At 43.0% G+C, this 23438-nt stretch overlaps 1 protein-coding gene across 11 annotated transcripts in view; it reads left to right on the top strand.

The window, feature by feature from the left end:
• The window catches only part of NRXN3 (neurexin 3), a 1218301-nt gene that overhangs the window by 1157555 nt on the left and 37308 nt on the right, over positions 1-23438 (top strand). For 7 of the 11 annotated variants that reach the window (XM_067532399.1, XM_067532391.1, XM_067532404.1 and 4 more), the window contains one exon: positions 6079-6154. In XM_067532399.1, coding sequence (XP_067388500.1) covers positions 6079-6154 — 76 coding nt within the window. Of the gene's footprint in view, positions 1-6078; positions 6164-23438 lie in introns of all 11 variants that reach the window. The other 4 variants (XM_067532468.1, XM_067532449.1, XM_067532459.1 and 1 more) reach the window with 1 other exon arrangement.

The following is a 23438-nucleotide window of genomic DNA, read 5'->3' as shown; positions in this document are numbered from 1 at the left end:
TAAAAAGAGTTCCTGCCAGAGAGAGATTTTATTGAAAGTTATTATAATACCTATCTTTAGTTTTATGGCCCTTAATACAGGGCCATGTAATTTCAATGCTGGGTTTAAAAAAATGAAATCCATATTTTAAAATAGGGTAGCATGAATTATTCTTTTTAATATAGAATTTAGCTAATATACAGGGTAGGCAAATATTTTCTCTCTCTTGCTTTCTCAAATGAAAGCACAAAACATCACGTTGTAGGGAGATGCCTTGTTCATATCATTTTGACTAGAAAGCCCTTATGGAGTAATTATGTGCAGTTGCCCATAGATAATAATACTTAGCATTTAGCATCTTCAGAGCACTGGGCGGGCATTAACTAATTAATCCTCACAATCCCTCTGGAAGATAGGTGAGTATTATCAACCCCATTTGACAAACAGGGAGAGTCATGCACAATGAGGTTAAATGATTTTTCTTAAGGCCACACAAGCAGTGGGTGAAAAAGCTCATAATAGAACCCAGAAGTTCCTGACCAACAGGCCCATGCTTCCTGTCCACTAGCCCATGCTATCTTGTGAAGCTGCATCATCCTGTGAAGGTGTTGTTGGTTTCATGAGATGGTCTTGACGTGACAGATTCCAGCTACAAGACTTTATAGTCTCCTATAGGGGCTCATTTGCTTTAGTTTGCTGCATCTCCTCATTGAAATACTATCAAGGATGATTCATATGTTGGATATGTGAACTGAAGGAAGTGCATGTAAAGCCAATATGTGCTGGCGTTGGGAAAACAAATGGAAGGATAAGGAATGTCTTGTGAAAAAATACAGGATGGTAAGTGACAAGACGGCTTAGTGAATGAGTCCTTCTTGTAGTTTCAAGAGATCTTGGTGATGATATTGGCTTTGGTCAAGAAATTATAATAGCTTTGGTGGCCTCTCTTTCTAATCCTGATTTCTGTACATACAAAACTACTACATAGTCTGGCATTAGTAGCAGCTGCAGTGCAAGAGAAGAACTGGAATGGCAGCTGGGGTGGGGAATGAGTTAGCTGTTTAGGACTGAGGTGTGTTGGTAGAGCCGTGTTTGAGAACGGTCCTAGAATAGCAAGACGTGCTGCAGATCAGGACTGGCAGGGTTGCTAGGTGTAGAACTGGGCACCACCTGCCTGCATTTTCCCTGATTCTTGTCTGCTCTGTCGGGCCCCTTTCTCAAGGCCACCAAATTCACTTACTGATTTTAAAAAAGAAAATCTTAAAACACAGTGTTTAGAATTGGGTGGCAGAGGAAAGCCACTTGCAGTAAATCATTTGAATTCAGTTAAGCATCAGAACTGTATAGCCTTTTCCCTTTAAACCATTTATCTAGGGGATGTACATATGTGGCCTGTGCAGTATATGCGATGTTCGGGCCTTGAGCTGATTTGTAGATGGGAGACAGAGCTGAAAGATGAAAAAGTGTCAGCCCCACTATCTGTGCAGCATACTCTCTCTCACACATACAGCTAGTGCCCTGCTTCAAAGTTCTGCATCTGCCAGTTTCTGCAGGAGATAGTGCCAGCAAGAGGAGAAAGCAGATGTTCCAGATGAGTTCCTTATTCTCCAGGAACACACTTGACTCAGATTGGCATTGCTGCTGGATTTGGTTCCAAGTTTGTATCATCCAAAATCCTCAGATGAATATATATATATATATATATATATATATATATATATATATATTTTTTTTTTTTTAAAGGATCAGCAAAAAAACGCAGCATGTTGTAATTTCCATGCTTATATCCTACTGCAACTAATTCATTGCTGCCTCCTCTCAAAGGTTTCTAGCCATAGCATCCTGGCTCTAAACTTGCAAGTCCTCTAATCTAAGTAGAGGCCTCCAAGGAAAGCTCAGGTGCTACAAGAGCTGTTGGTGATCCAGTGGGCCATGCAATTCCCTCAGAGTCCATATCCATCCAGCATGGACCCCTTGCACTTCCAGAGATGTCCTCTTTCTTCTAAATATTACATTTAGAAAGATTCTATGATACTTTTTGCAAGTGGTAAGGGTATATGTGGTGTCCAGATTTCAGTTTGGGTTAATTACATTTCACCTGTCCACATTCCCCTGCATTTTCAGTTCAGCACTGTTCACTTGTTATTTTGTAGTGTTGCAGTTAAAGAGTTAACATCTTTCATCCCAGAGGCAGCTGCCTTTCACTGGTGGGAAATACGTGACCAAACTTACTGAGCCCCTGAGACCTCCCTCCCTGCTGAGCTGAACCCTCTAGCCCCACCATCCTGCCACAGGGCAGAAGCTCCGAATTCCCCATCCCAGTCTGGTAGGCGGAAAATGGGGAGGGCAAAGGGGGCTCTGCAAGCCGCACTTTAACGGTAAAAGCACCGTATGCTGCTCACAAGCCACGGTTTGACCACCCCTGCCATATATTATTGTTTATAAAATGGCTTGGTATCCTTTAGGACAGTGTTTCTCAACCTTTTAAGTAGCAAGTACCCCCTAACTTCTGAAAATTTTAATAAGTACCCCAACACTCAATTTTCCACGGGATTTTATATTTACAGACTAATGTAAGGCTGAGTATATAAGGCCGTGATATGACAGATGTCAGATCTAGTGTGGGTAGGGTTACCGCCTTTACACCAGGGGTGCACAACTCAAGTATGTACTTGGGCTAGAGGTGATGTTGGCCAAAGCTAGGAGGCTTGGAGCGACATGCCAATGCTGGAGAACATAAAGCGCAGCGCCACATTTTTTGCCATAGATTTGAGAGGAGGAAGGGGTGAGAGAGAGACAGGGAAGGAGGTGAGAGAGAGAGAGACAGGAAAAGAGGGTAACTGGTAAAATCTGGGGCTGTCATAGTTAGAGCAGTGAAATTGACAGGCTTTCTGGGCACTGGGCTTTGAGCCAGGGAGGGGGGCTGCCACCTGGGCAAGTTGCAGGTGGCTGCCCCCTGGCTGCCAGCCCAGGAGGTGGGTGACTGCCACCCAATTCGAGATGGGATAGAGGAGGCTTTCGTGCCAGCTGGGACCCAGAGATGTGGGCAGGAGGCTGCTGCCCGCTTTCAAGCCAGGGCGCTGGAGGCTATCCCTCGGCTTGGAGCCGGGGCGCGGATGGCTGCCACTCAGCTGCGAGACCAGCTCATGAAATGCAGGAGGCTGCCACCAGGCTCCCATCTGGGAGCTGGGACCCAGCGGGAAGCAAGGGGCTACTGCCCATCTCCCCCAGAAGCTAGCGGCTGCCGCCTGCCTCCCACCTCAGAGATGAGACCAGGCAGGAAGCGGGCGGCTGCCACGTGCCTTCCCCAAAAGTCAGCGGCTGCTGCCCACCTCCCCTTCACTCTGTTTTTCCCTGGGTACCCCCTACCTGTGTTTAGCATATCCCCAGAGGTACGTGTACCACAGGTTGAGAAACTGCTTTAGGATAAATGATTCTCCTTAAAATATATCTGATGGGAAGCAGGTTATAAGTACCAAACGTACATCTTGCACATCTCTCCTGTGCTGAATAGACAGGCATTCAAGCCAATTTATTTCAAATGAGAAATCAGCCCTACCATTTCAACAAAAGTTCTGCCCCAGAGAAGATGTCAATTCAGCCAAAGAAAGAACCTTGGTACCAAAGCCAGCAAGATCTCTTTCTACTCGATACTTGAAGTTCCTTACATTCTTCTGCCTCCTGAACCACCACGTGACATTCTTGAATTCCAGTGCTAAAAGGTCGTACATAGACTGTTGTTTCCACAGGCTGGGTCCTAGGAAGACCATTTGCGTAGTCAAAGATCACACAGACGAGTGGTCAGATTAGATGCCTGTTTAACAGGTTGCTCTTCAAAGGCATCACCTTCGTAGGTCCCATGTACGCCATCCCCAGGGGCCAGTGCAGGAGTGTGCCCTCCAAATGTTTCGTAGTGCTCTTACTGTCCAGTCCAAGTTTAAGTGATTCGTGTGATGGGACTTCCAGTACTATCCCTGGGTTATTTTTCTTGGGAGCCTCATAGATATTCAGCTTTTATTTTCTACATCTTAATTTCACCCCATTACTCCTACTCATACCCCATGGTCCACCCTAACTCACTGAAATCAGAGAAACGATGGTTGGTACCTCCAGCAGCACAGAAGGTGTGACCTACTTAGAAGTACCGTTATGCTCAGCAACTCAGAAAGAGCTTTGTGTAAAGACGTGTCTGGCACATTTAACAGTACATCAGGTATGTTCTACATGGATGTACTAACTTCTTAATATACTAAACAGGAAGAAGATCAATGTACAGCTAGCACTTGGATTCTCCAGCTAAAACCTTATTAGATGAGTTTAATCCTTAGGAAAAGGACCAATGGATGCAACCTGTGGGCTGGCTAATGTCTAGTGTTTAGGTGTTCTGGGGACAAGGGAGACACTGCAGCCAAAGGAGGAGATATTAGGTCATGGCTTCCCTGCCTTATCTCCCCTGTTAGCTCTCAGCCCCCTCTCTCAGATCAAGAAGCAGAAAGGGAGAGTGGAATGTGCCCACATCAGAGGTCAGCGGGGGCAGAGATTTCCTGGCACAAGTCCGGTACCGCTCTGTGCTAAAGAACAATTGGGTAAGGAGCATGGGAATGGCTGCCCTCTTGAGAAAGAGCCCTTTGCGATAGCCATATGGGGACTTGGAATGTAAAGGAGTGCTCCTTTTGAGCAAGAGGGAGAGTCCTTTCCTGGAATAAGGAGTTGTGTATTTGTAGTGACCTGAAGCCCCCAGGATGAATACACCCTTACTGTTAACCTCAGTACAATGTGCTGAGAACTCCTGAATGTCTATGAGTTAAGTAGCAGCTCCTGCCAGCCCCAGCCAGGACAGTTCTTACATGGATCTTCTGTGAGTCCTTGCACTGATTCCGTTGCTCTGCCCAATCTGTGGCTTTCTGCACTGCACCAGGAGGGAACAGGAAAGAGGGACTATTTCAGCAGCAGGCTTAGGTTGAGCTGACACTACTGAGGGTAGGATAATTTTGTACTGTGTGCAGGAACATTATAACCTGTGTCCGGAGGCTGCCACAGAATTTCCCTAATGGTCCACATTACTAATTCAACTAATTACAGCAATTACATGAAGGAGTCGCTGCTGGGGAGAGACGCCATTACACTTCTCCCTAACACATTGCAGTACATGCTGCTCATTAATTAGACCAGCAGCAACAACAAAAAAATTACCAGCTGAAAACTGCAAGTAACATATACCGAAACTCGCAAAGTCCTGGGATATTCTTAGTTTGCCTTAAGCCTTTTAGTAACAGATCTTCCACCCCACCTGCTGTACTGCTGCCGGTTCATTAACATTTGACTCAATCTCTCTACATTTAGCAACCCAAACTATAATTTTGTAGTATGTTGAACGGTCACCTGCACAGAAGCATTGTACCTGGATCACTTACTGCAGCAGTTGTCCTCTGTCTGGGTATACCTAGACTGTTCCCCAGTGCAACAGGTCCATTCTACCTGGAATGATTAGCAGACCAGCAGGTGCCCTCAGCCTGAGAGCAAATGATCTGCTTAGCAGCACAGCACACTTGTTCTCTGTTGGGTGCACAGAAGGTGCCTGTTACTTGACTTCATCTAGTATGTTTAGCTGTACAGCAAGTGCATTCAACTTTGATGTCCCTAGTATGCTCAGCAGCAGGATGGGTGCCTCCTACTTGGACCTATGTGGTATTTCAGCAGAACACCAGATCTGCTCTAACTGGACATATCTGGTACTTTTGGCTGTATCTGACCCACTTGCCAGCCCAGTGGGTGTTTTACTTGGGTGTACCTAGTCTGTTCAGTAGCACAACAGATTCAACCTGGTGTGTTAAACAACACAGCAAGGACACTGCATCTGTACATACCTGAAATATTCAGCAGCACAGTGGAATAATTATACCTGGCATAATGGAAATCAGCATCATGGAAGTTGTATTATATCTAGACATGTCTGGAATGTTGGACAGAACTCAAGCATTTAAAAAAGATACAATTGGAAACATTTTCTCAGGAGAGTAAACTGCCTCTGTTATGATCTTCTGGATTGCAAATGTCTTATCACTTTCTTCTTCTTTATTCCCTTCCTTCATGTGCTAGACCACTGATGACATTGTTTCATCAGCTGAATGTTCCAGCGATGACGAAGACCTCAATGAATGTGAACCGAGTACAGGTAAGTCAGGTCAGTCTTGTTTTGCTTGCTTTCTTATTTCATTTGCAAAAAACAATACATACATATATATATATGTGTGTGTGTGAATGTATACATATATATAGCTATATATGTATATGTAATATACATATATATATATATATACACACTGTATATAAAATACAGCTTTATACAGCCAAGCATCAGATCCCATGGAGTTGGCAATAACAAAAGACAGACATGTAATCACCTCTCAGTTAATGTAAAGCTGTTTTCACAGGAAGCCAAACTTCCTAGAACCAGCCCCTAATTAATTAATAGTTAACAGTTGTGCTACATATTTGTAACAGCCATTGTGCTGCTCTGTTGCAGAGGAAGAAATTGATGTGGTCCTAAGTTTATATTAAAGGTGGGGGACTGAGGGGTGAAAGAGAGAGAAAAGAAACTAAAGTGGAGCAATAATGAATTGTTAATACCATTTAATCCTCATTAATTGTTCTGAGGAAATGCTGCAAAAATACATTTGTCCATGGGATTCTGAATGCAGTTAACATGGTAATATATTTATACTAGTTTTGTTCTCCATGTGCCTAGAGGACTTGGGGAGCATCATAGTAAATGCAAAATTAGTATTAAGTTGTGCCATGTTACCTGCAATGATGCTTCAAAATGTATCCATTAAGAGTCAACAGGACAGTGGCCATTTGAAACTGACTCGACTTCTCCCTTTAGATCCAGATACATTTTGATGGTTTGATGGCTTTACTTTCTGGTGAGATATATATGATGTGATATCCAGCAGGCAACTGCAGTCTATTTTATTTCTTACAGACTTTTTCAAGTCGTCTTTATGAGGCTTACCATGAGTTAAGCATTTATATAATAGAGAACAGATATCATCGAATTTCTGTGTACATAATAAAATGGAGTTTGGTTAGACTCTTACATCATGAAAGGTGAAACACATAAATAGTTTGTTCAGTTTTTTGTTTTGGTTTGGGTTTTTTGGCCTTGGTTTATTATTTTTGGGAGTTATTTTCATTTTTGCTAACCCCCCCATAAAATGTTCTGTTCGTTATTTTCTGAAGCTTTTCAGATTAATCCAGTAATAATATAATAACAGTCACCTAAAGCTAGTGCTTCCATATTTCTTTTTCACGTTTCATATGCAGCCTGCATTTTTTTGGTAGAACTTGGTCATACAATAGCCAACTTGGTTTTGCACTGTAGCTTGGAAATTCCACAGTGGAACCACTAGAGACACACAGGAAGATGCAAGCAAACGGCAGAGCCTTTCCTCTCCATCCCTTCTACCCGATCAATATAAAGGCCTGTGCTCTTAGCCTGACAGGTGGTTGAAAACTGTTCCACCAACATTTTCATGGAGCTGTGAATGTGTAACCAGACTCAGCTGTACTAGCTAGTGCCTCACTGTCTGGCATTCAGACCATCTTCTCTACTCCACCATAGAGTTCAGGCTGTTCTACATCCCGGCCTGGCAATCATGAGTAGGTTAGCGTGTAAACATTTGACTCAGAGGTGGGTACCATTGGCACAATATGACCTACCATAGAGATGGGCACTGGTGTATCACTGGGAATCAGCACAGTGGCTCATCATTGAGGCAGGGCCGTTGAATTTAGTGCCATATACCAAGGACTGAAGTACCAGTGCTGGTACAGAAACTAATGGTTCATCGATTTAAAGCCCCATTAATAATGTTCAAAGGCCTCAATATTCCTTCCTTTTTTTCTTTGACTGTCAAGGTATTGCATTTAAAATGGAAGCTTTTTCCCATCTTTATCAGCCTGTTTCTCTTGTCCATTTCCTGCAGTCATGTTACAATACAGAGTCATCGATTTATAGATTCCAAAACTAAAAGGGACCATTGTGATCATCTAGTCTGATCTCCTTTATAACATAGGCCATAGAACTTCTCCCAGAACAATTCCTAGAGCATTTCTTTTAGAAATACCTCCAGTGTACATCACAGCTATTTCCATGGTGATGAATTGTGGTGGCACAGAATCGTAGAAGGTAGTGTTAGTGAACAAGTCAAGCCTGGAGGAGCAGGCTTCTAAGGAAGGAAGAAGCCATTGCACTAATAGTTTGGACTAATCCCACTAGGTGCCTAAATACTTTGAAAATCTGGCCTGTAGGAGCCTAAGTCCTGTTGAAAGTCTAAGTGACTTAGGTACTTTTGAAAATTTGGCCCTCGAACCTCTCTGTGCCTCATGTACTCCATCTGTACAGTGGGGATTACCCTTAGCCAGTGCCTTGCTGAGGGGGTAAGATGATACACTGAAGTCAGTGCAGTTCCTCAGGATTTACACTGGCACTGAGAGGAGGAGTTGACTGGCAGACAGCTAAGTGATCATTGCTGTGGATACACATTTAAACACTTCGGCTTAAATCCTCTCAGCAGCATTGGTGTGCAGAGTCAGCAGAGGGAGAAGCAGCAGGGCTATATCAGTCCTCGGTGCAAGGAGAGGTAGATGGCAAATGTACCAGACCCCATGCACAGTGTTATGATCTGAAGACTAATGGTCACATCTAGCCCTACTATTGGATAGCAAGTATGTTGTTGTGGACAACAAATGCTAGCTGGGGCTCACTTTACTCCCCAATATCTTCTGTATCTGAGGACTGGTCTGCCTACAAGGTTAGGTCGGCTTACTACATCACTCAGGCTGTGAAAAATGTCATGTCCTGTGCGAAGTAATTAAGTGGACCTAAGCCCTGGTGTAGACACTCCTAGGTTGATAAAAGATTTATTCTGTCGACCTAGGTACCGCCTCTTGGAGAAATGGATTCACTCCTGTGATGGAAGAACCCCTTCCCTTGCTGTAGTAAGTGTCTACACTGCAGCACTACAGCATGCAGCTGTGCTGCTTCTAATGTAGACATACCCTTAGTGTCGGAACCCCCGTGGTTTCAAAGGAAGTAGAATGGTTCTCTTGATATTTCTAAAATCAGCAGCAAAATCCATAGGTCCCTTGAACCACCCTGCCCTGCTCAGCAGATTCCTGTGGTGGAGGGTTCATTGAACATGTCTTGGTACCCTCTTGCTTCACCAGCCAGGGCAGGATTTGGCCATTTGCAAGGACTTCTTGCTTTAGCAGATACCCCAGAGAGAAAAGAACCAGATGGTTTTACTTGAGTTTTTAATCAAGCTCATTTAAAGTTGTTTCCTACTGGTCTGCTGGCAGGTTGGTGTCTTTTACACCACTCTGTGGCTTTCTGGTCAGTTCTTCAGCAAATGGGAAATTAAATGACAAATTCAATTAAGGCCCAATCTTGTTCCTCTTATGATGGGTAACCTTTAAAACCCCTGAGCTTGTTCCAGATACCAGGACTTGGCCTCCCTTCACCCCCAAAGTTACGATCCAGTAACACAAAGGTTAACAAACTCCCCACTCACTAGAGTGAGGCCATTGTGCAATACCCAAGAACAATGAGATGAGGCCAGGAGAGAGTCTCATCCTTCAATTCAAAGCCCTTCAGATTTCATGCAAGTCAGACTCCAATCCCCGTAGCCAAATATATACCTATGGTTTTTGTTCTGGGTTTAATCCAACACCCTGGGGAAACCATTTTCAGATTCTGGTTTGAATGTGTTTAAAGATGGCAGAAAATCATGAGATTTGCTTCTCTTCGAGGTCAAATGTTATCTGAGAACTGCTTGTCAGAGATGTCAGCACCCTTGAACCCAAGGCCTAAATCCTCATTGAATCCAGACCTTGAACCTCAGTATAGAGCTACTTTGTATCCAAATACTTCTAGCCCATTTCTTTAAAAGTAAAAGATAGGAAAAACAGCTGGGCAAGGGAATTTTTTAGCTATCAGGGCTGTGCTGGCCAGCTCCCAGCATAGCAGGGATGCACCTCTACAGGTAAACTTACTGATGCTAAGAGCCTGCAACCTGCATGTCAGTTGAGCTCCCTGTGTACATATTAGGTTCTGTCTCTGACATTCTGTCCTGACTCTGATGGAGCTTGGGACCATCTTTCATGTAACCACACATACCTATGGAAGTGTACCTAAAAAGCAGTGGCAGCACCATAAATGAGTCTAATAACAATCCCTGTGAAAAGTAATAACAGAAAAGTGATTGATGTTCTAAAGATAAAAAACTTTGACATTCACTGTACTAAAGAAGGCCCTAAATACCTCCTAGATCCCACTTAAACCCCTAATCCAGGGCTAAAGTAGGACTTAAATGGCCCATAGGATGCTGGGGAGAAAGTCACCCAAATGGAGAGATTCCCCTCCTCTGCATTAGGGATGAATTGCTTGTTATAGTCAGTTATTTAAATGTGCTCAAGACACCATAAGTCTCTCAAACAAAGGTGTTGGTTTGGCCCATTCTAGAGCTAGGGGTCATTTGTGAAATTCAGTTCCAGATCCCGGTTCAGATTTCCAGCACTCCCAAAGTTGGGTCCAGTGTCTTGCCACAGCACGTTAGAGAAAGAGGCAGCCGCCATGTGTTCTGATCACACAGCTACAGTCAGCGGGTGGATGATTTTTAAGGCTGTTCTGTGTGAAGTATGAACCTGGAGGGCTTTTGTGTGTCTGAGCTATAAGCCCTCAGCAAAATGAGGCACAGACCCCATCTGCCTTTAACCCAGCCTCCAGTGCCCTGAAAATCATGGTTCTCTTTTCCTAACAGCTGCTCTTGTAAACCAGCACCATTACCCTTTCATCCATCAAGTTTGTCCTTAGACTTTAGTATAACCCTCTGGGACTGACTCAGATTAAATGCAGATAATTGGGCTGTGAACTGGAATTGCAGTCCAGCACGCTTATGGTATTAGTCAAAACAACAATTCCAGACTCTTGCCAGTAAACCAAGATCCTGTAATGAAACCTCTCGGAATGATCCACAGCAATGATGTAAACCTCCCAGGCCCCCTGGGTTCACACAGCCAATGGGTTTCTATCTGCTTTGGTTGCAGGCTTCTAGTTTTTTATTAGCCTGACTGAATTTCCCAGCTTTTTTCAAGAGGAATTTATTTGGAGTATTTCATTCATCCAAAAAACTTAATAACATGAAGCTGACTTTAGCAAATCAGCCCAGAAGGCTTTTCCCAGGAGGGATTCAGTGCGCCAAATCTTCTGCGGAAACCCAAAGACCTATAATTCATGCAGTGAAACATTAAAACATCTATTGTATTTACGTATGTGTGTACTGTAGATGGGTATATATGACATATATACACACATTCACAATAAGCACATATATCTATATATACAGAAGCCAGTGCACACACAACTATGCACACACTATTCTGCCTTTTGAGCCAGACTGATCCATGGGTTATTCCAGCTTCTGCCAACGTAACCCTGAGTGTAAGGGCCCCACAAGTCTGCCAAGGACACAGGCTTTATTTGCAGAAAGCAGCCAGGCAGGGCACACAGTCTCTTCTGCTGCAGGAAAGCAGCCTCCACAGCGTGACGAGCACAGTGGATGGGAAGGAAGCACGGCTAGGGAGATGCTGCTCATCCCTCCCACAGCCATCCCCACAGGGCTTCCATTGATCACGCTGTGGCTTTGAAAACTGCCATCCCTCACTCCCATCTCCAGCAGGGTCTCCAAGAGAAGTGTTTTGCTGCTCAGCCCTCAGTGTCAAATCCTCTGACCAGTGACCCTAACCAGGCAAAATTAATAATACTCTGTGGCTCACATGCTGCCCTTAAGTGTGTATGAATGGCACCCGTTGCCTTTAGTGTGAGCCATGCACTCACAAAGGGGAGAATTTGGGCCCAAATTGGGCATCATAGTTCTCAACGCCTCAGACATGCAGAACAAGATGGACCCAAAGTGAGAGAGAGCAGGGAAACAGAAGGACCCAATGTAAATCTTGATAGAGGAGTCATTTCTCAAGCACAAAAACCATCCTCCCCACCTCATCTTTCAGACCTTGATTTTTGTCTCCCGCAACCACCACTGGCTTGCATGGAGCCCAGAGAGTATACAGGATTGGGCTCCAGGTGTGTGGGTCTGAAATGAGGACCAGGCTTGTGGAGTAGAATTACAAAGGGTGACATTTGTAATGACAATGGCTGCTTGATGGAACTTTCTGGCTACAGATGTTTTTATGGTCAAAACAAAAAAAACCAAGTTTTACCGATCACATGCAGTGCCTTATAGTTTTTTCTCACCCTCCTTTTTTATGTTATATTTTTATTTTGGGTTTGGTTTTCAGATTATTGATCCTTCTCCTATATAAGCCCCAAAGAAACCCTGTTGAGGATTTTAGAGCTGTATATACACTGTATATATACTAAAGTAATGTAAGACCAATATCAACAATAGTCCCTATCATCCAATCACATGTTTACACAGAAATTCATGCCCTCATCTAACCCCAGCATCCGCTGATGTGGACAGATGCATGATACTGTTAATTCTTGGTAAACAAAGCACGGTATTCTTTTTTTACTTTGGAGGGTTCCCCCCCCCCCCTTCTTCCTTTTGTTTATTTATTTTTTTAAGTAATAGTTTCATCTGCCAGTTTTCCTTGGGGAGGAATGGGGCAGGGAGAATAAAAATTTATACAGATATATTCATCGCTATATACACATAAGGCTCCGTGTATATATAGATAGATATATACGTTGTATATATTTGAAGAACATTTTCTGTCGTTTCACCTCATCTTGTGCCGCATGAATTTTTGGTGATTGATATTTTAGTTCCCTTTATGTATTTGGTTTACTTTTTTTTAATCATGATGGTGCCATACTGCTATTTTTTTTTTAATTTTTAAAGTCATTGTTGTAAATCTTTATTTGTATTTTTTTGGAGTAATTCCAACAAAATAATGATTAAATCAACTCACAAGAGAGAGAGCTCTGCAATCCAACAAAGGCAACAAAATCTTTTCTTGCCATCCAAACTTAAAAAAAAGACATCCCAAGAAAGTTGTGTGCAAAAGAATGAAGATTCTTACCTCTCATATCTTTCTTTTTATTCTCCTTTTTCTTTCCTTCCTTCCTTTTTTGGCTTCTGCGCAATCCCTCTTCTGTCGCCCCCCCCCTTTTTACATTTCTTTTCATTAAAAAAAAAACAAGAAATGCTCCTTCTTCGCCTACAAAAGACAAAAACAAAACAAAAAATCTTCCCAAAATAAAACCCCTACAAACTGCAGATGGCATAAAAAGAATTTTATTGCAAATGCAGAATATCTGTTGTATCTTTATTTCTGGGTCAGTGTAAGATCATTTTTGTGGCATGCTGTAGTTTTAGCTGATTAACTAACCATGGCCTTCATTAATCTATGCATGAGCTGTGATGACGCCATTTCGTGTTTCATCAGAGCTATGCAGTCAGGCTAACCTAGCAAATCTGTAGTGCATGATTTGGGGGATTATTTTTAACTTTTATTTTTAGTTGAATTATAATTTACTCTTTTTGGATGAGTTGTGCCAACACCAATGGCTGCCTCTGCAGCCTGAATGTTATATTTATTTATTTATGGGTTTTTTTTCCTTTTTAAAAAATCTTGGTAGCGATCTTGTGTCTTGTCTGTGTCCATCTGTCTTGTCAGTGTGTCTTGGAGTCCATTGTTCCAGTATTGTTATGTGATTCTGTTCTCTGTTCGTAAAATGTTGTTTGAATCCCTCGCACTTTCTCACTTCCCCCTCCCCCTTACTCCGCCTCCCCTTTTAACCTTCCCTGGAGGGATTCCACAAAGGGGCCAAAAGCTTTTACTGACCTTCTGGTGCCAGAATTGCAGCATGGAAATCATAAGGTGCCTTTATAATCTGTCAATGGAGGCAAATCTTGCAGCTGGAAAGTACTTGCCAACCCTTGTGGTTTTCATTTAACTTATAACTGCTTTACTGACTTAACGGTAAAGTGACTTCTTTGTACAAGAACAGTTTTTCTATATGGCAACACCTCAAAGTAAGAACTGCTCTAGCCAACCCACACTGTGTCTATCCACAGCTAGCTTAGTCTCTGGGAAAAGCTACATGCAATTGAGGCTGTATGTTAAATATAATGCATTAAGAGAGGCCTTTTTTTGGCGCTGCTGAAAAAAATGTGACACTGTGCACATGCAATTTCGTTTATAGTTGTAGTCAGTTCCATGGGAACAGCACCTCTTTACTCCACAGACCAGTCCCCTGTATATCAAGTCATGTGTGCCCATTTTTTATTGACACCAAGACTGAATTGTTTTGCTGCTGTTAGTGCCTGTAGATCCAACACAGCTCTGGAAGGGTTAGCTGGGATCTATTCTGCCTTACAGATCAGCAAAATACTGTCAGTTAAGTTCCAAATTCAGAATCTCAATTGCTGGTGTGACGTACAAGGCAGAAAGAGCAGAGTTGGGTTTTCAGATGCCAGGTAGAGTTTGTTGCAATGATTGTTAGAAACGTAATCTTTTAGCTTGTATAATGAGACAATTCCTGCTCTGAATGCATTCCATGGGAGTTTTGCCATTCATTTGAATGGGACACAGATTTGGATCAGAGAGAGACTAAATCTGGAAACCAACTATGCCAGTTTTATCCTGTCACTCTAACCAGATTTTAGGGCAAACCTTGGTCAGGTTCTAACTTCCAGCTGTTGCAAAAGGAACAGGGAACTGATATTCTCTGCTTATCCAGCTGTATTGCTTGCTGTTTGCTGGGTCTACCAATTGGTGCCAAAATACGTTAGTTGGACTTAACCAGTTAGCAGAATTGTACTTTTGATGGCCAGAGATAATTGTGGCTGATGCTCCAACTGGGATTGTGGTGGAATCAGTAAGCAGTACCTCCACCAGTTGAGTTGCTGATGAACCACTCTGGCTGAGTCTAAGGACCTGTGCTAAGTAGAGATGGGCCCAAACCAAAATCCCAAATCTGAACAATGCAGAACTTTGGGGAAGTTGATCTGGGTGTGAATTTTGCAGCTTGGCTCCAGCTCCAATGCTCAGCAGATCTGAGTTGACAATGATTTTGTGGGTGTGATCTGTGAGCTTATGAACTATGCTGGACAATAGCCAGCACTATAGGCTGTACATAATCAGTGCCTTTTAGACTTAAAAATCCATCTTTGACCATCATCGTCAGCTGTGCTTATAGCTTCAGTGGATTAGAGTGCAGCCGCTGGCTTCAGCGAATCTATCTTAGATCAGTGGGGGATTGGTGCACACAGAACAGAGCCAATATCTCTTGCAGTTGTCATGCAAGAACCCACATGAGGCATTTTCATGCTTACATTCAGCTATGGAGTTGAAAATCCCAGATGTCCTGCAGGAAGGGATGGAATTCACTTTACAGGGCAGGTGGAGTGTCAAGGCCCCAGGATTGTCTTTACACCTTTATTTCAGGGCCTTCAAGTATTTATTTCTGAGCTAGTCATGCTTATACCAATTGGTCCAATGGAAACCACGTTTACTGACCTGAAGAGTACCTATTATCTATTTCGTCTGTGATTTGCTAAAGGAGGGTGGTGGAACACATTAAGATCTCAAGCATTATGGAATTTATTTTAATTGCTACTGGCCAATATGTTGTTTTTGTTATCATATTTGCACAGGAATCCACAGACTTAATAACCTTTTTTTTTCCTATCATAAATACCAAGAGCCCTATATTCACTTAATCGAGAGGGAAACAGGAAGTTGTGTGATTTGGGACATTGAATCGAGCATTATCAAATCTGGAAAAATAATAATATATTCACTTTTTAAACCTCATTAGGTTTAGCTTTTAAATCTCCACAAATTAATTTTCACGTAGAGTAACTCTTACCTTATCTCTAAAGATCTTCCATTTCGAGTACAGTAGTTTATTAGGTGTTATTTAATTAAACCAATTGCTTACAATGAACAAGCTAGTGGGTATGTGTAGTATTACCCTCTATTGGATGGAATCAGGGTTGCTAACTGGGCATCATAGACCTTGTGCTGCTAACAACAAAGGACAGCCTTCTTTTGTTAAAGTGGAAGGTGCTTTTAGAGAGAAAGATCTGAAGTTTAGTCCTGCTGTATCATGAGGTTCTGAGGGGCCATGATGTTGCGGCATGGTGATGAGTGCACACTTTATAAATTCATGACAATAACTCCAAGGCTGGACATGAAATGGCATGCTGCTGACTGCAGAATGGATGTGGCGTTTGCCTTATACAGTCACTGCATAGTCGGTGTTTAGCTCTCTGGTTTGTAAAGTGGTTTGTGAGAAGGGACGCATAAGAAGTGCTATATAAAATCCTCTTCTGTTCCATTTTATCCTAGCTAAGGACATAAATGGCTTACTGATACTTGAAATGTTGTTTCAGTTTCTGCTTTCATCGTCTCTCTGGGAGCAGACATTGCTAGCTTGGAAAAGATGTGACATACTTCATTGGCCAGCAGAGTGTTGTGTAGTTGTTGGAGCAGACAATCAGGAGTCTAGAGTCCAGAGTTCTTTTCCCAGCTCTGACACTGATTCACTCTGTGACCTCCCCACTATATGCTTCACTTCACCCATCTGTAAAAGGGGGAAACGAAGTAATACATAGCTACATAACTTCGGGTGGCGGGGAGGGGGCAGGGCAGTTGAAACTTAATTGATTAATCATTTTTAAATGATCTTGAATGCTCAGATAAAAGTCACTATAGTTACTATATGACAGAGTAATAGTATTATTAACTAGTTTAAAGTGTTATAATGATTAGTGTTTTAGTTCTAAGCATTATTATCACGATTGAGTTATGACTAAGCAAGACCTGTTGTTGCTATTAGTTGCTATGGTTTCTTGTTGAAACAATGGTTTTTAGGCACTGTACATTTTGTATCAAGTAGATACATGTGCGTGCAAGTGTAGCAGCCGGTGGGAGGGTAATGCCAACCACTATCCACGTACTAACCCGGCCATAGTGTGCTACTACTTATCCCAACGAAAGTGTTAAATCTGCAGTGCATGGGGTCATGCACAGGGCTCACTTTGGTCCCTTTCATTTTCAACCAGCTTTAGTAGGAAACAGAAGTTGATCCCTGCCCCAGTCTGTTTGGTGGCCAGTGTGTAACATTCTTTGTCCACTTCCTACTGGAACAGTGACCATGTTAATAAAAGGAAATCATCACAGTTGGCTCTAGGGCCCAGATCCTCAAAGGTACTTAGGAGCCTATGAAATCAATTAATCGATTTCAAATCAATTAGAGTTAGGTGCCTAAATAACTTTGGGGATCTGGGTGTGGGTGAGCTCCCCTTTAACAGTCTCAGCAAAGAAACTAATGACTGAATGGGAAAGGGGTACTCGACTCCCCTCTCATCTGTCGACTGCAAATCAGAACTGAGGTACAATCACAAAGCACATTACGAGGGGAAGTTTACCTCACCATTGCCTTAGTGTTACCTTTCTGCAGGGAAACAGATTATATATCTGTGAGGGTGTTAATATAGAGGAGGGGGAGGTGTGAAGGGAAAGGAAGGAGCAGCAGCCAACAAAGATTGAGAGGGCTATCAGAGGGAAAGGAGTAGCACTCCATCAATCCCTCACCCTTCTATTTTCTTATCTGGCTAGAACTCTGCTCAGGAAGCTATAGTCTTTCTTCAGGTCTCCCTCCTTACCAAACAATAAACACACCTATGAGCAGATAGAATGACAGCTCATTTTTATGGTTTCTGATGGATGCATTCCAATGCCATAGCTCCAAAATGACTGCAACAGGGTCTGTCTCTCATATCAATGTTTCAAAAAATGCAGGGCTGTTTTTAAATTTTGGTGAGACCCTAGTGGGAGGAGAGGATGATAGTCAAAAATAGATGTGGAATTGACTAGATTCTCTTGGGAGGTTTCTGTTAATCAGAGGCCTTTTAGTTATACATAACAGGAGAGATGGATAAGCTTGGAATCACTGGGGGTCTGCTTCAAAGACTTCATATTTATACAGATTGAAGGTCTTTTCTGCTGAGATTTCATGCTCTGTATGTTTGTACACTGGGGAATCTGCCTTCAAATTGGTCACTGTAGGTTGGAAGAAAGGGAGAAACTTCAAGTAACCTTGTCCATCCTTTAAGAATCTTTTGAATGGTTCCCCAATTTCTTCTTCTTCCTTCTGAATATTCCTGTTAGATATGAGGCACATAATCTGGGTGGGAATCAGAAATGGTCACATTCTAGTTTACCAAATCAAACTCTGAATTTTCATAGATACTTTTGTTGTGTTGTAAATATCCTCACATCATGAGATTGGATTCAGAAGAGCCCCTCCTGGAGTTTGGGTAAAGGTTTGTGAACTTTGTTCTGACTGAGCCCAGTCTTCCTTAGCTTGTAAGAGCCAACATGCTAAAAGCAAAAGTTGAGATGAAGTAAATGAAGAGAATTTTACCCTGATATAATAGGAAAGGTTTATTTCTGATCTTATCAAAGAACAGTAATTCTTATTTGTCCTCTGTCTAGTAAAGTTATGGAAAAGTGCAAGTGGTTAATATGAAATTTTATATTTGTACAAAATTGGCATGTTATACAAAACTGATTTTAATTCTACATGCTATATACATATGCTGTTATTTCCTAAGTATTAAAAATTAGGTGTTATCCTTAAAACTACACAGATATTATCAATAGTTTTAAGAAACTAGGAGATGATCAAAAAATCAAACATTTGGCTTATCAGTACCATTTTCATCCAATTATCAGTGTTTCCAGTGGCATTACCACATAGTCATTTGGATAAATTACTTTTAGGGGACTATTTCACAGCTCATCTGTAAATAAATGGTGTATCTGGAACACTATATGCAGGGCTCATGCATTTAACAATTCCACCACCATGGAATTTGCTTCAAAATCTAACCGTCAATCAGAATTTTCTCCAGAAGCTTAACTTTTTTCAGCGTTACTTCATTAACTGTTAGTTCTTATGATTTACAGCAGGTGAAAGTAAGATCAGAATCAGGCCCTGGGATTTCAGGGGCATTGGCCACCTTGCCCACACTGGTTTCCAGACCTCTTCACAAGCCGCATGTTTGAATTCCAGTCCATGTGCACTGTCACATTCTGGCAATCCCTCTAGACGCCTTGTCTGGGTTATTAAGCTGACAGACGTCTAAATTACTAATATATGATATTTTCAGCCTTCTGGGAGAAAGTCCTTATCCCTGTTAGCTCTGATTTTCAGCTTCATAAAATAAGTGGGAGAAGATGAAAAAATACCTAGTGACACATGCAGTGAAAGAGAAGACTGAGAAAGAGGTGGAACATGATTCAAAAAAACTTTTTGCATTACAATCAAATGCATTTATGTTAGGTCTCTAAATGTCTAGGTAAGTGATTATCTAATGTGAAACAAGAAGGAGCTATCTTGTTTCCTGAAGATAAATAATATCCTGGCACCTGCCAGAAGATTATGGAAACGTGTTGCTAAAGGAAAAGTATGTCAAGTATATAGATACTATCAGCAGAGATATTTGCAGATCTCATTTTGCAGCTGAAAGGTTTGGTTTTGTATTCTTTTGGTACTATTGCTGGGAGGCGAAGGCTCCCTGCTAACATCTGAAACGATGTCCCACTAGAGGAAAATATAGCTGGTGCACTCCCTTTGGAGAGCAGCCAAATAAGCTTTGGAGGCTGAGGTTTCAAATTAGCTGAGATGTATGGGTTTGCTTTATCAGCAAGACCCTGTGGCTGACCCTATGGCAGTGTTCTTCATTGCAAGGCCCGTGATCCAGTGGCAGCTCCCATCGATACTAAATGCGGCTCCCTGACTAATTGACTGACTCCTCTACCCCCATACCTGGAAAGTTGGGGTGAGAGGGGATGGCACTGTGCGGCGCGAGGACGGTCTCTCCACGGGGTCAGCACAGCCCACCAATCCACGAAGAGGGGGAAGAGCCGCCCCCTCCACTCTCCATGCTCCTGTCCAGGGCCCTGCGAGGTGGTGAGTGACACCGGACAGGTCACCGCGCGGGGCGGGGGGAGCCAAGGCCAGCAGCTGAGTTACTAATGGGAGCAGTAGCCACAGGAGCGGAAGAGGCGCTGAGGGAAGGGCTCAGTTCTGGCCGGCGCCTCCTCACCTCCCGGTGACTTGGGGGAGCAGCAGGGCTGCAGCAGCTCCCCTCCCAGCAAAACCACCAGGAGGTCACAGCGCTGCAGTGGGGGAGCGGCTGCAGTCCTGCTGCTCCCCAAGTCACCTGGAGGCTGAAGTGAGCGCTTCCCTCGGCATCCCTCCGGCTCCTGTGGCCACTGCTCCTAGCGGTAACTCAGCTGCTGGCCTCGGTTCCCCATCCCGCATGGGGCTGACCTGCTGGTGAGTGACGCACTCACCGCCTCGCAGGGTCCTGGGGCATGGAGAGCAGAGGAGGCGGCTCTTCCCCCTCTCCCCGGCAGGGTGGGCTGTGCTGCCCTTGAGGAGAGCACCTCCTCGCCCCACAGCTCCTTTGCCCCTCGCATGGAGGGACCACCCTCGCCCCAACTTTCCTTCCAGCTGAGAGGGGGAAGTGTCCTGGGACTCCCCCAATCGCCTGGGGACTAAGCCCCGGTGAGCCCCTGGCTGCTGCTAGGGAGGGATCGGACCTGGGCTGGGAGATGGACTGAAGCACTGGGCTGATCACTCCGCACAGTGGAAAACACATCCCGGGCCTAGGCTGCTGAGCGGAGCTGGGCAGGGCCCAGCCTGACTCAGCTGGAACAAGGAGGCATTGTGGTTTGGTTGGAGAGAGGAGAGCAGACAGTGGGAAGGGAATGGGGGGGAGGACCTCAGAAGAGGGGGCCAAGTGGGAGCTGAGGCGGAACATGGGTGGGGACTCAGGGAGGGGACCCAGCCTAGCCGCCCCAAGGCAGGAATCACCAGCTCTCACAGTGAAGGTTTTTTGCCAAAGTGGCCCCCACTTGAAAAATAGTGAAGATCAGTGCCCCATGGGGTCTACGTCTCCACCAGGGTCACTAGACAAGGCTGACGGACAGCAGAAGAGGACAGTACAGTAACAACACTTAAGAGATACTGCAGAGGTTCTTAAACTTCAAAATTATCCTATCATCGTAGTTGTGAAATTAATTTAGAGGTAGGAAAACGGCATAATTCTGCTCTCATGTTGATGTAAATCAGGAGCAGTTACATAAAAAAATCACTGTAGTTACACCAGTGTACAACCAGCATAAGTAAGATCAGAACCAGCCCAGGGAAATATAATTAAATTCCAGAACTGTCCAGTGCCATATTTAGCCCAGTATCATGTCTCCAAGCAAGGCCAGTGGCAAATATTTTTATATTTTGCCTTCATTTCCAGGGTGACTACTTCGTTTTCCCCCTTTGTCTCTACTTCAGTTCCTGTCTGTGAGCCTCTAGAGCAGTGTTTTATCCCATCTGAAAGTAGCTGTGAACCTTAGTTCTCAAGTGGTATAAAGGCCTAATACCTAACTTTAGTGTTGTGTGAGAAACTGGATACCAAAATCATGACAGTATTACTCCTTTTTGACCATGTGGATAGCCAAAGTCTGGGGCTCTGCAAGTTGTTTCTGTTAGGAGGAGAAATTGATAGTGGAGTCAGGTATCTTTGATGCAATCTTGTTAATTTACAAAGAATGCACAAAGTTGTGTTTCCCTGCATGCAGGAGGAGTCAGACAACAGGAGACAGTTTCTTTGCTCACAGCTTCAAGCCTCTTTCAGCCAGCACTCTGCCCAAAAGCTCTCTCTTGGCTTTTCTCAGTGCCATGATCCCAGTGTTTGTTCTGCTTGAGTCTAGTGTTTCCTTCTCTTTCAGATTCTCTGGTTGTTTTTGCTGTTTCTTTCATAGACACACAAACTTTCACAAAACTGTACATAGCATAACCCCTCTGCCCACATGTGCTTTGCATATGCCTTTGTTTTGGGCGGTGACATGCCTGTGTTTGGGGTGGAGGCCACTATTGTTTCAGCTAACTGATTGCATAAAGAAGTTTAATGGCTTATTACAGTTATCTCAGATGAAGAGTGGCAGTTACACTTCCTTATTTCAAAGATATTTAACCCAGCTCATTACACTACATTTAAACAGGGGATAAAAGCAGGATAGCAATCACCCTGGCGTGGTTTTAAATTGCAGGTGACATCTAATTTAATAAAAATAATGTTTTCTGTATTTTACCATACTGTTGAATGTCAACTTCATAAAACCTTCCAAGAGCTCTGCAAAGAAGGTTAATCTTTGCACTTTCATTGTGGTTCCCTGTCTGAAAAGTCTGAGCAGAGGTTTTGTCCCATACTGACAATGATATAAATTGTTCTTTTGGCATTCAAGAGACACTACAATCACCCCAATACAGTTAAATGGAGAAAATTGATATCAGACGAACAACAAATTCCAAGATGTTTGCCACATCAATATGAAAAGAGTAGCTGTCAGCATCAACGTTGGACTCAAAGTGCTGCTCAGACTTTGGCAAATCAGTGGAGGTCCAAAACAATGTTTTATTTAAGTTCTATAAGTTTTGACAGTTTTTACTAAATTAATAGTCAAAATTATTTTTAAAAAGATCAAATGGGTACCACAGTGGCCAAAATGCCACAGCGCAGTTACAGGCTCACTATAACTAGAATAGAGTAGACTAAATTACTTAACAGTTGTTACAATTAACTAATTAGGGAACACGCTTCTTTTAATCTGTAATATTTTACAAACTACCTAAGCCAGGAACTCTTTGGTGGGAGCAGTCCAAATGCTTTAAGGACCAGTGTATTTTTCCAACCAATGGCCCTCAATTAGTGATCAGACACATTTTTCAGTCCATTCCTTATGTATAAGGTATGATTTTTTTCACCATTTCTGCCAGTGGACACACTTTTCAGACAAAATAACTGTCCCAGTGTAACATTAGGAGCCTGACCTAATTCTGATGCTACATCCACTGGTGCAAGATCATTGATTTTAGTAAAGCTGCTCCTGAGTTACACCAGAGAAAACCAGAAGGCCTTAAGAATTTTACATTTGACAAAAAAATGATTCACCCAAGGAAAGTACAAAGATTTCATAATATAAACATGGACCTTTTATTCTCACTGCCCGTGACAAGCATAGCAAATCAACTCAGAGACCCCAAGATTAGAACTACAGCATAATATCCAATAGCTAATATCCAATATTTGCTAGTGTCAAATCCAGTGTGCCAAGGGTGTTTGTGGGGGGAGAGGAGTGAGGTGCAGTTTGCAATGTTCTCTAGGCCAGTAGCTACTGTACCCCTTTCAGGAGTCTGATTTGTCTTGCGTACCTCATGTTTCATCTCACTTTAAAACTACTTGATTACAAAAGCAGACATAAAAATACAAAAGCGTCACAGCGTGGTATTACTTAAAAAGTGCTTACTTTCTAATTTTTACCATATAATTATGAAATAAATTGACTGGAAT

This window comes from Emydura macquarii, unplaced genomic scaffold, assembly GCF_026122565.2.
Source record: "Emydura macquarii macquarii isolate MOO-44397 ecotype Brisbane River unplaced genomic scaffold, CSIRO-AGI_Emac_v2 contig_374, whole genome shotgun sequence".
Lineage (NCBI taxonomy): Eukaryota > Metazoa > Chordata > Testudines > Chelidae > Emydura > Emydura macquarii.
The sequence above is the reverse complement of the archived record's forward strand: the minus strand, read 5'-3'. Positions and strand labels throughout refer to the sequence as shown.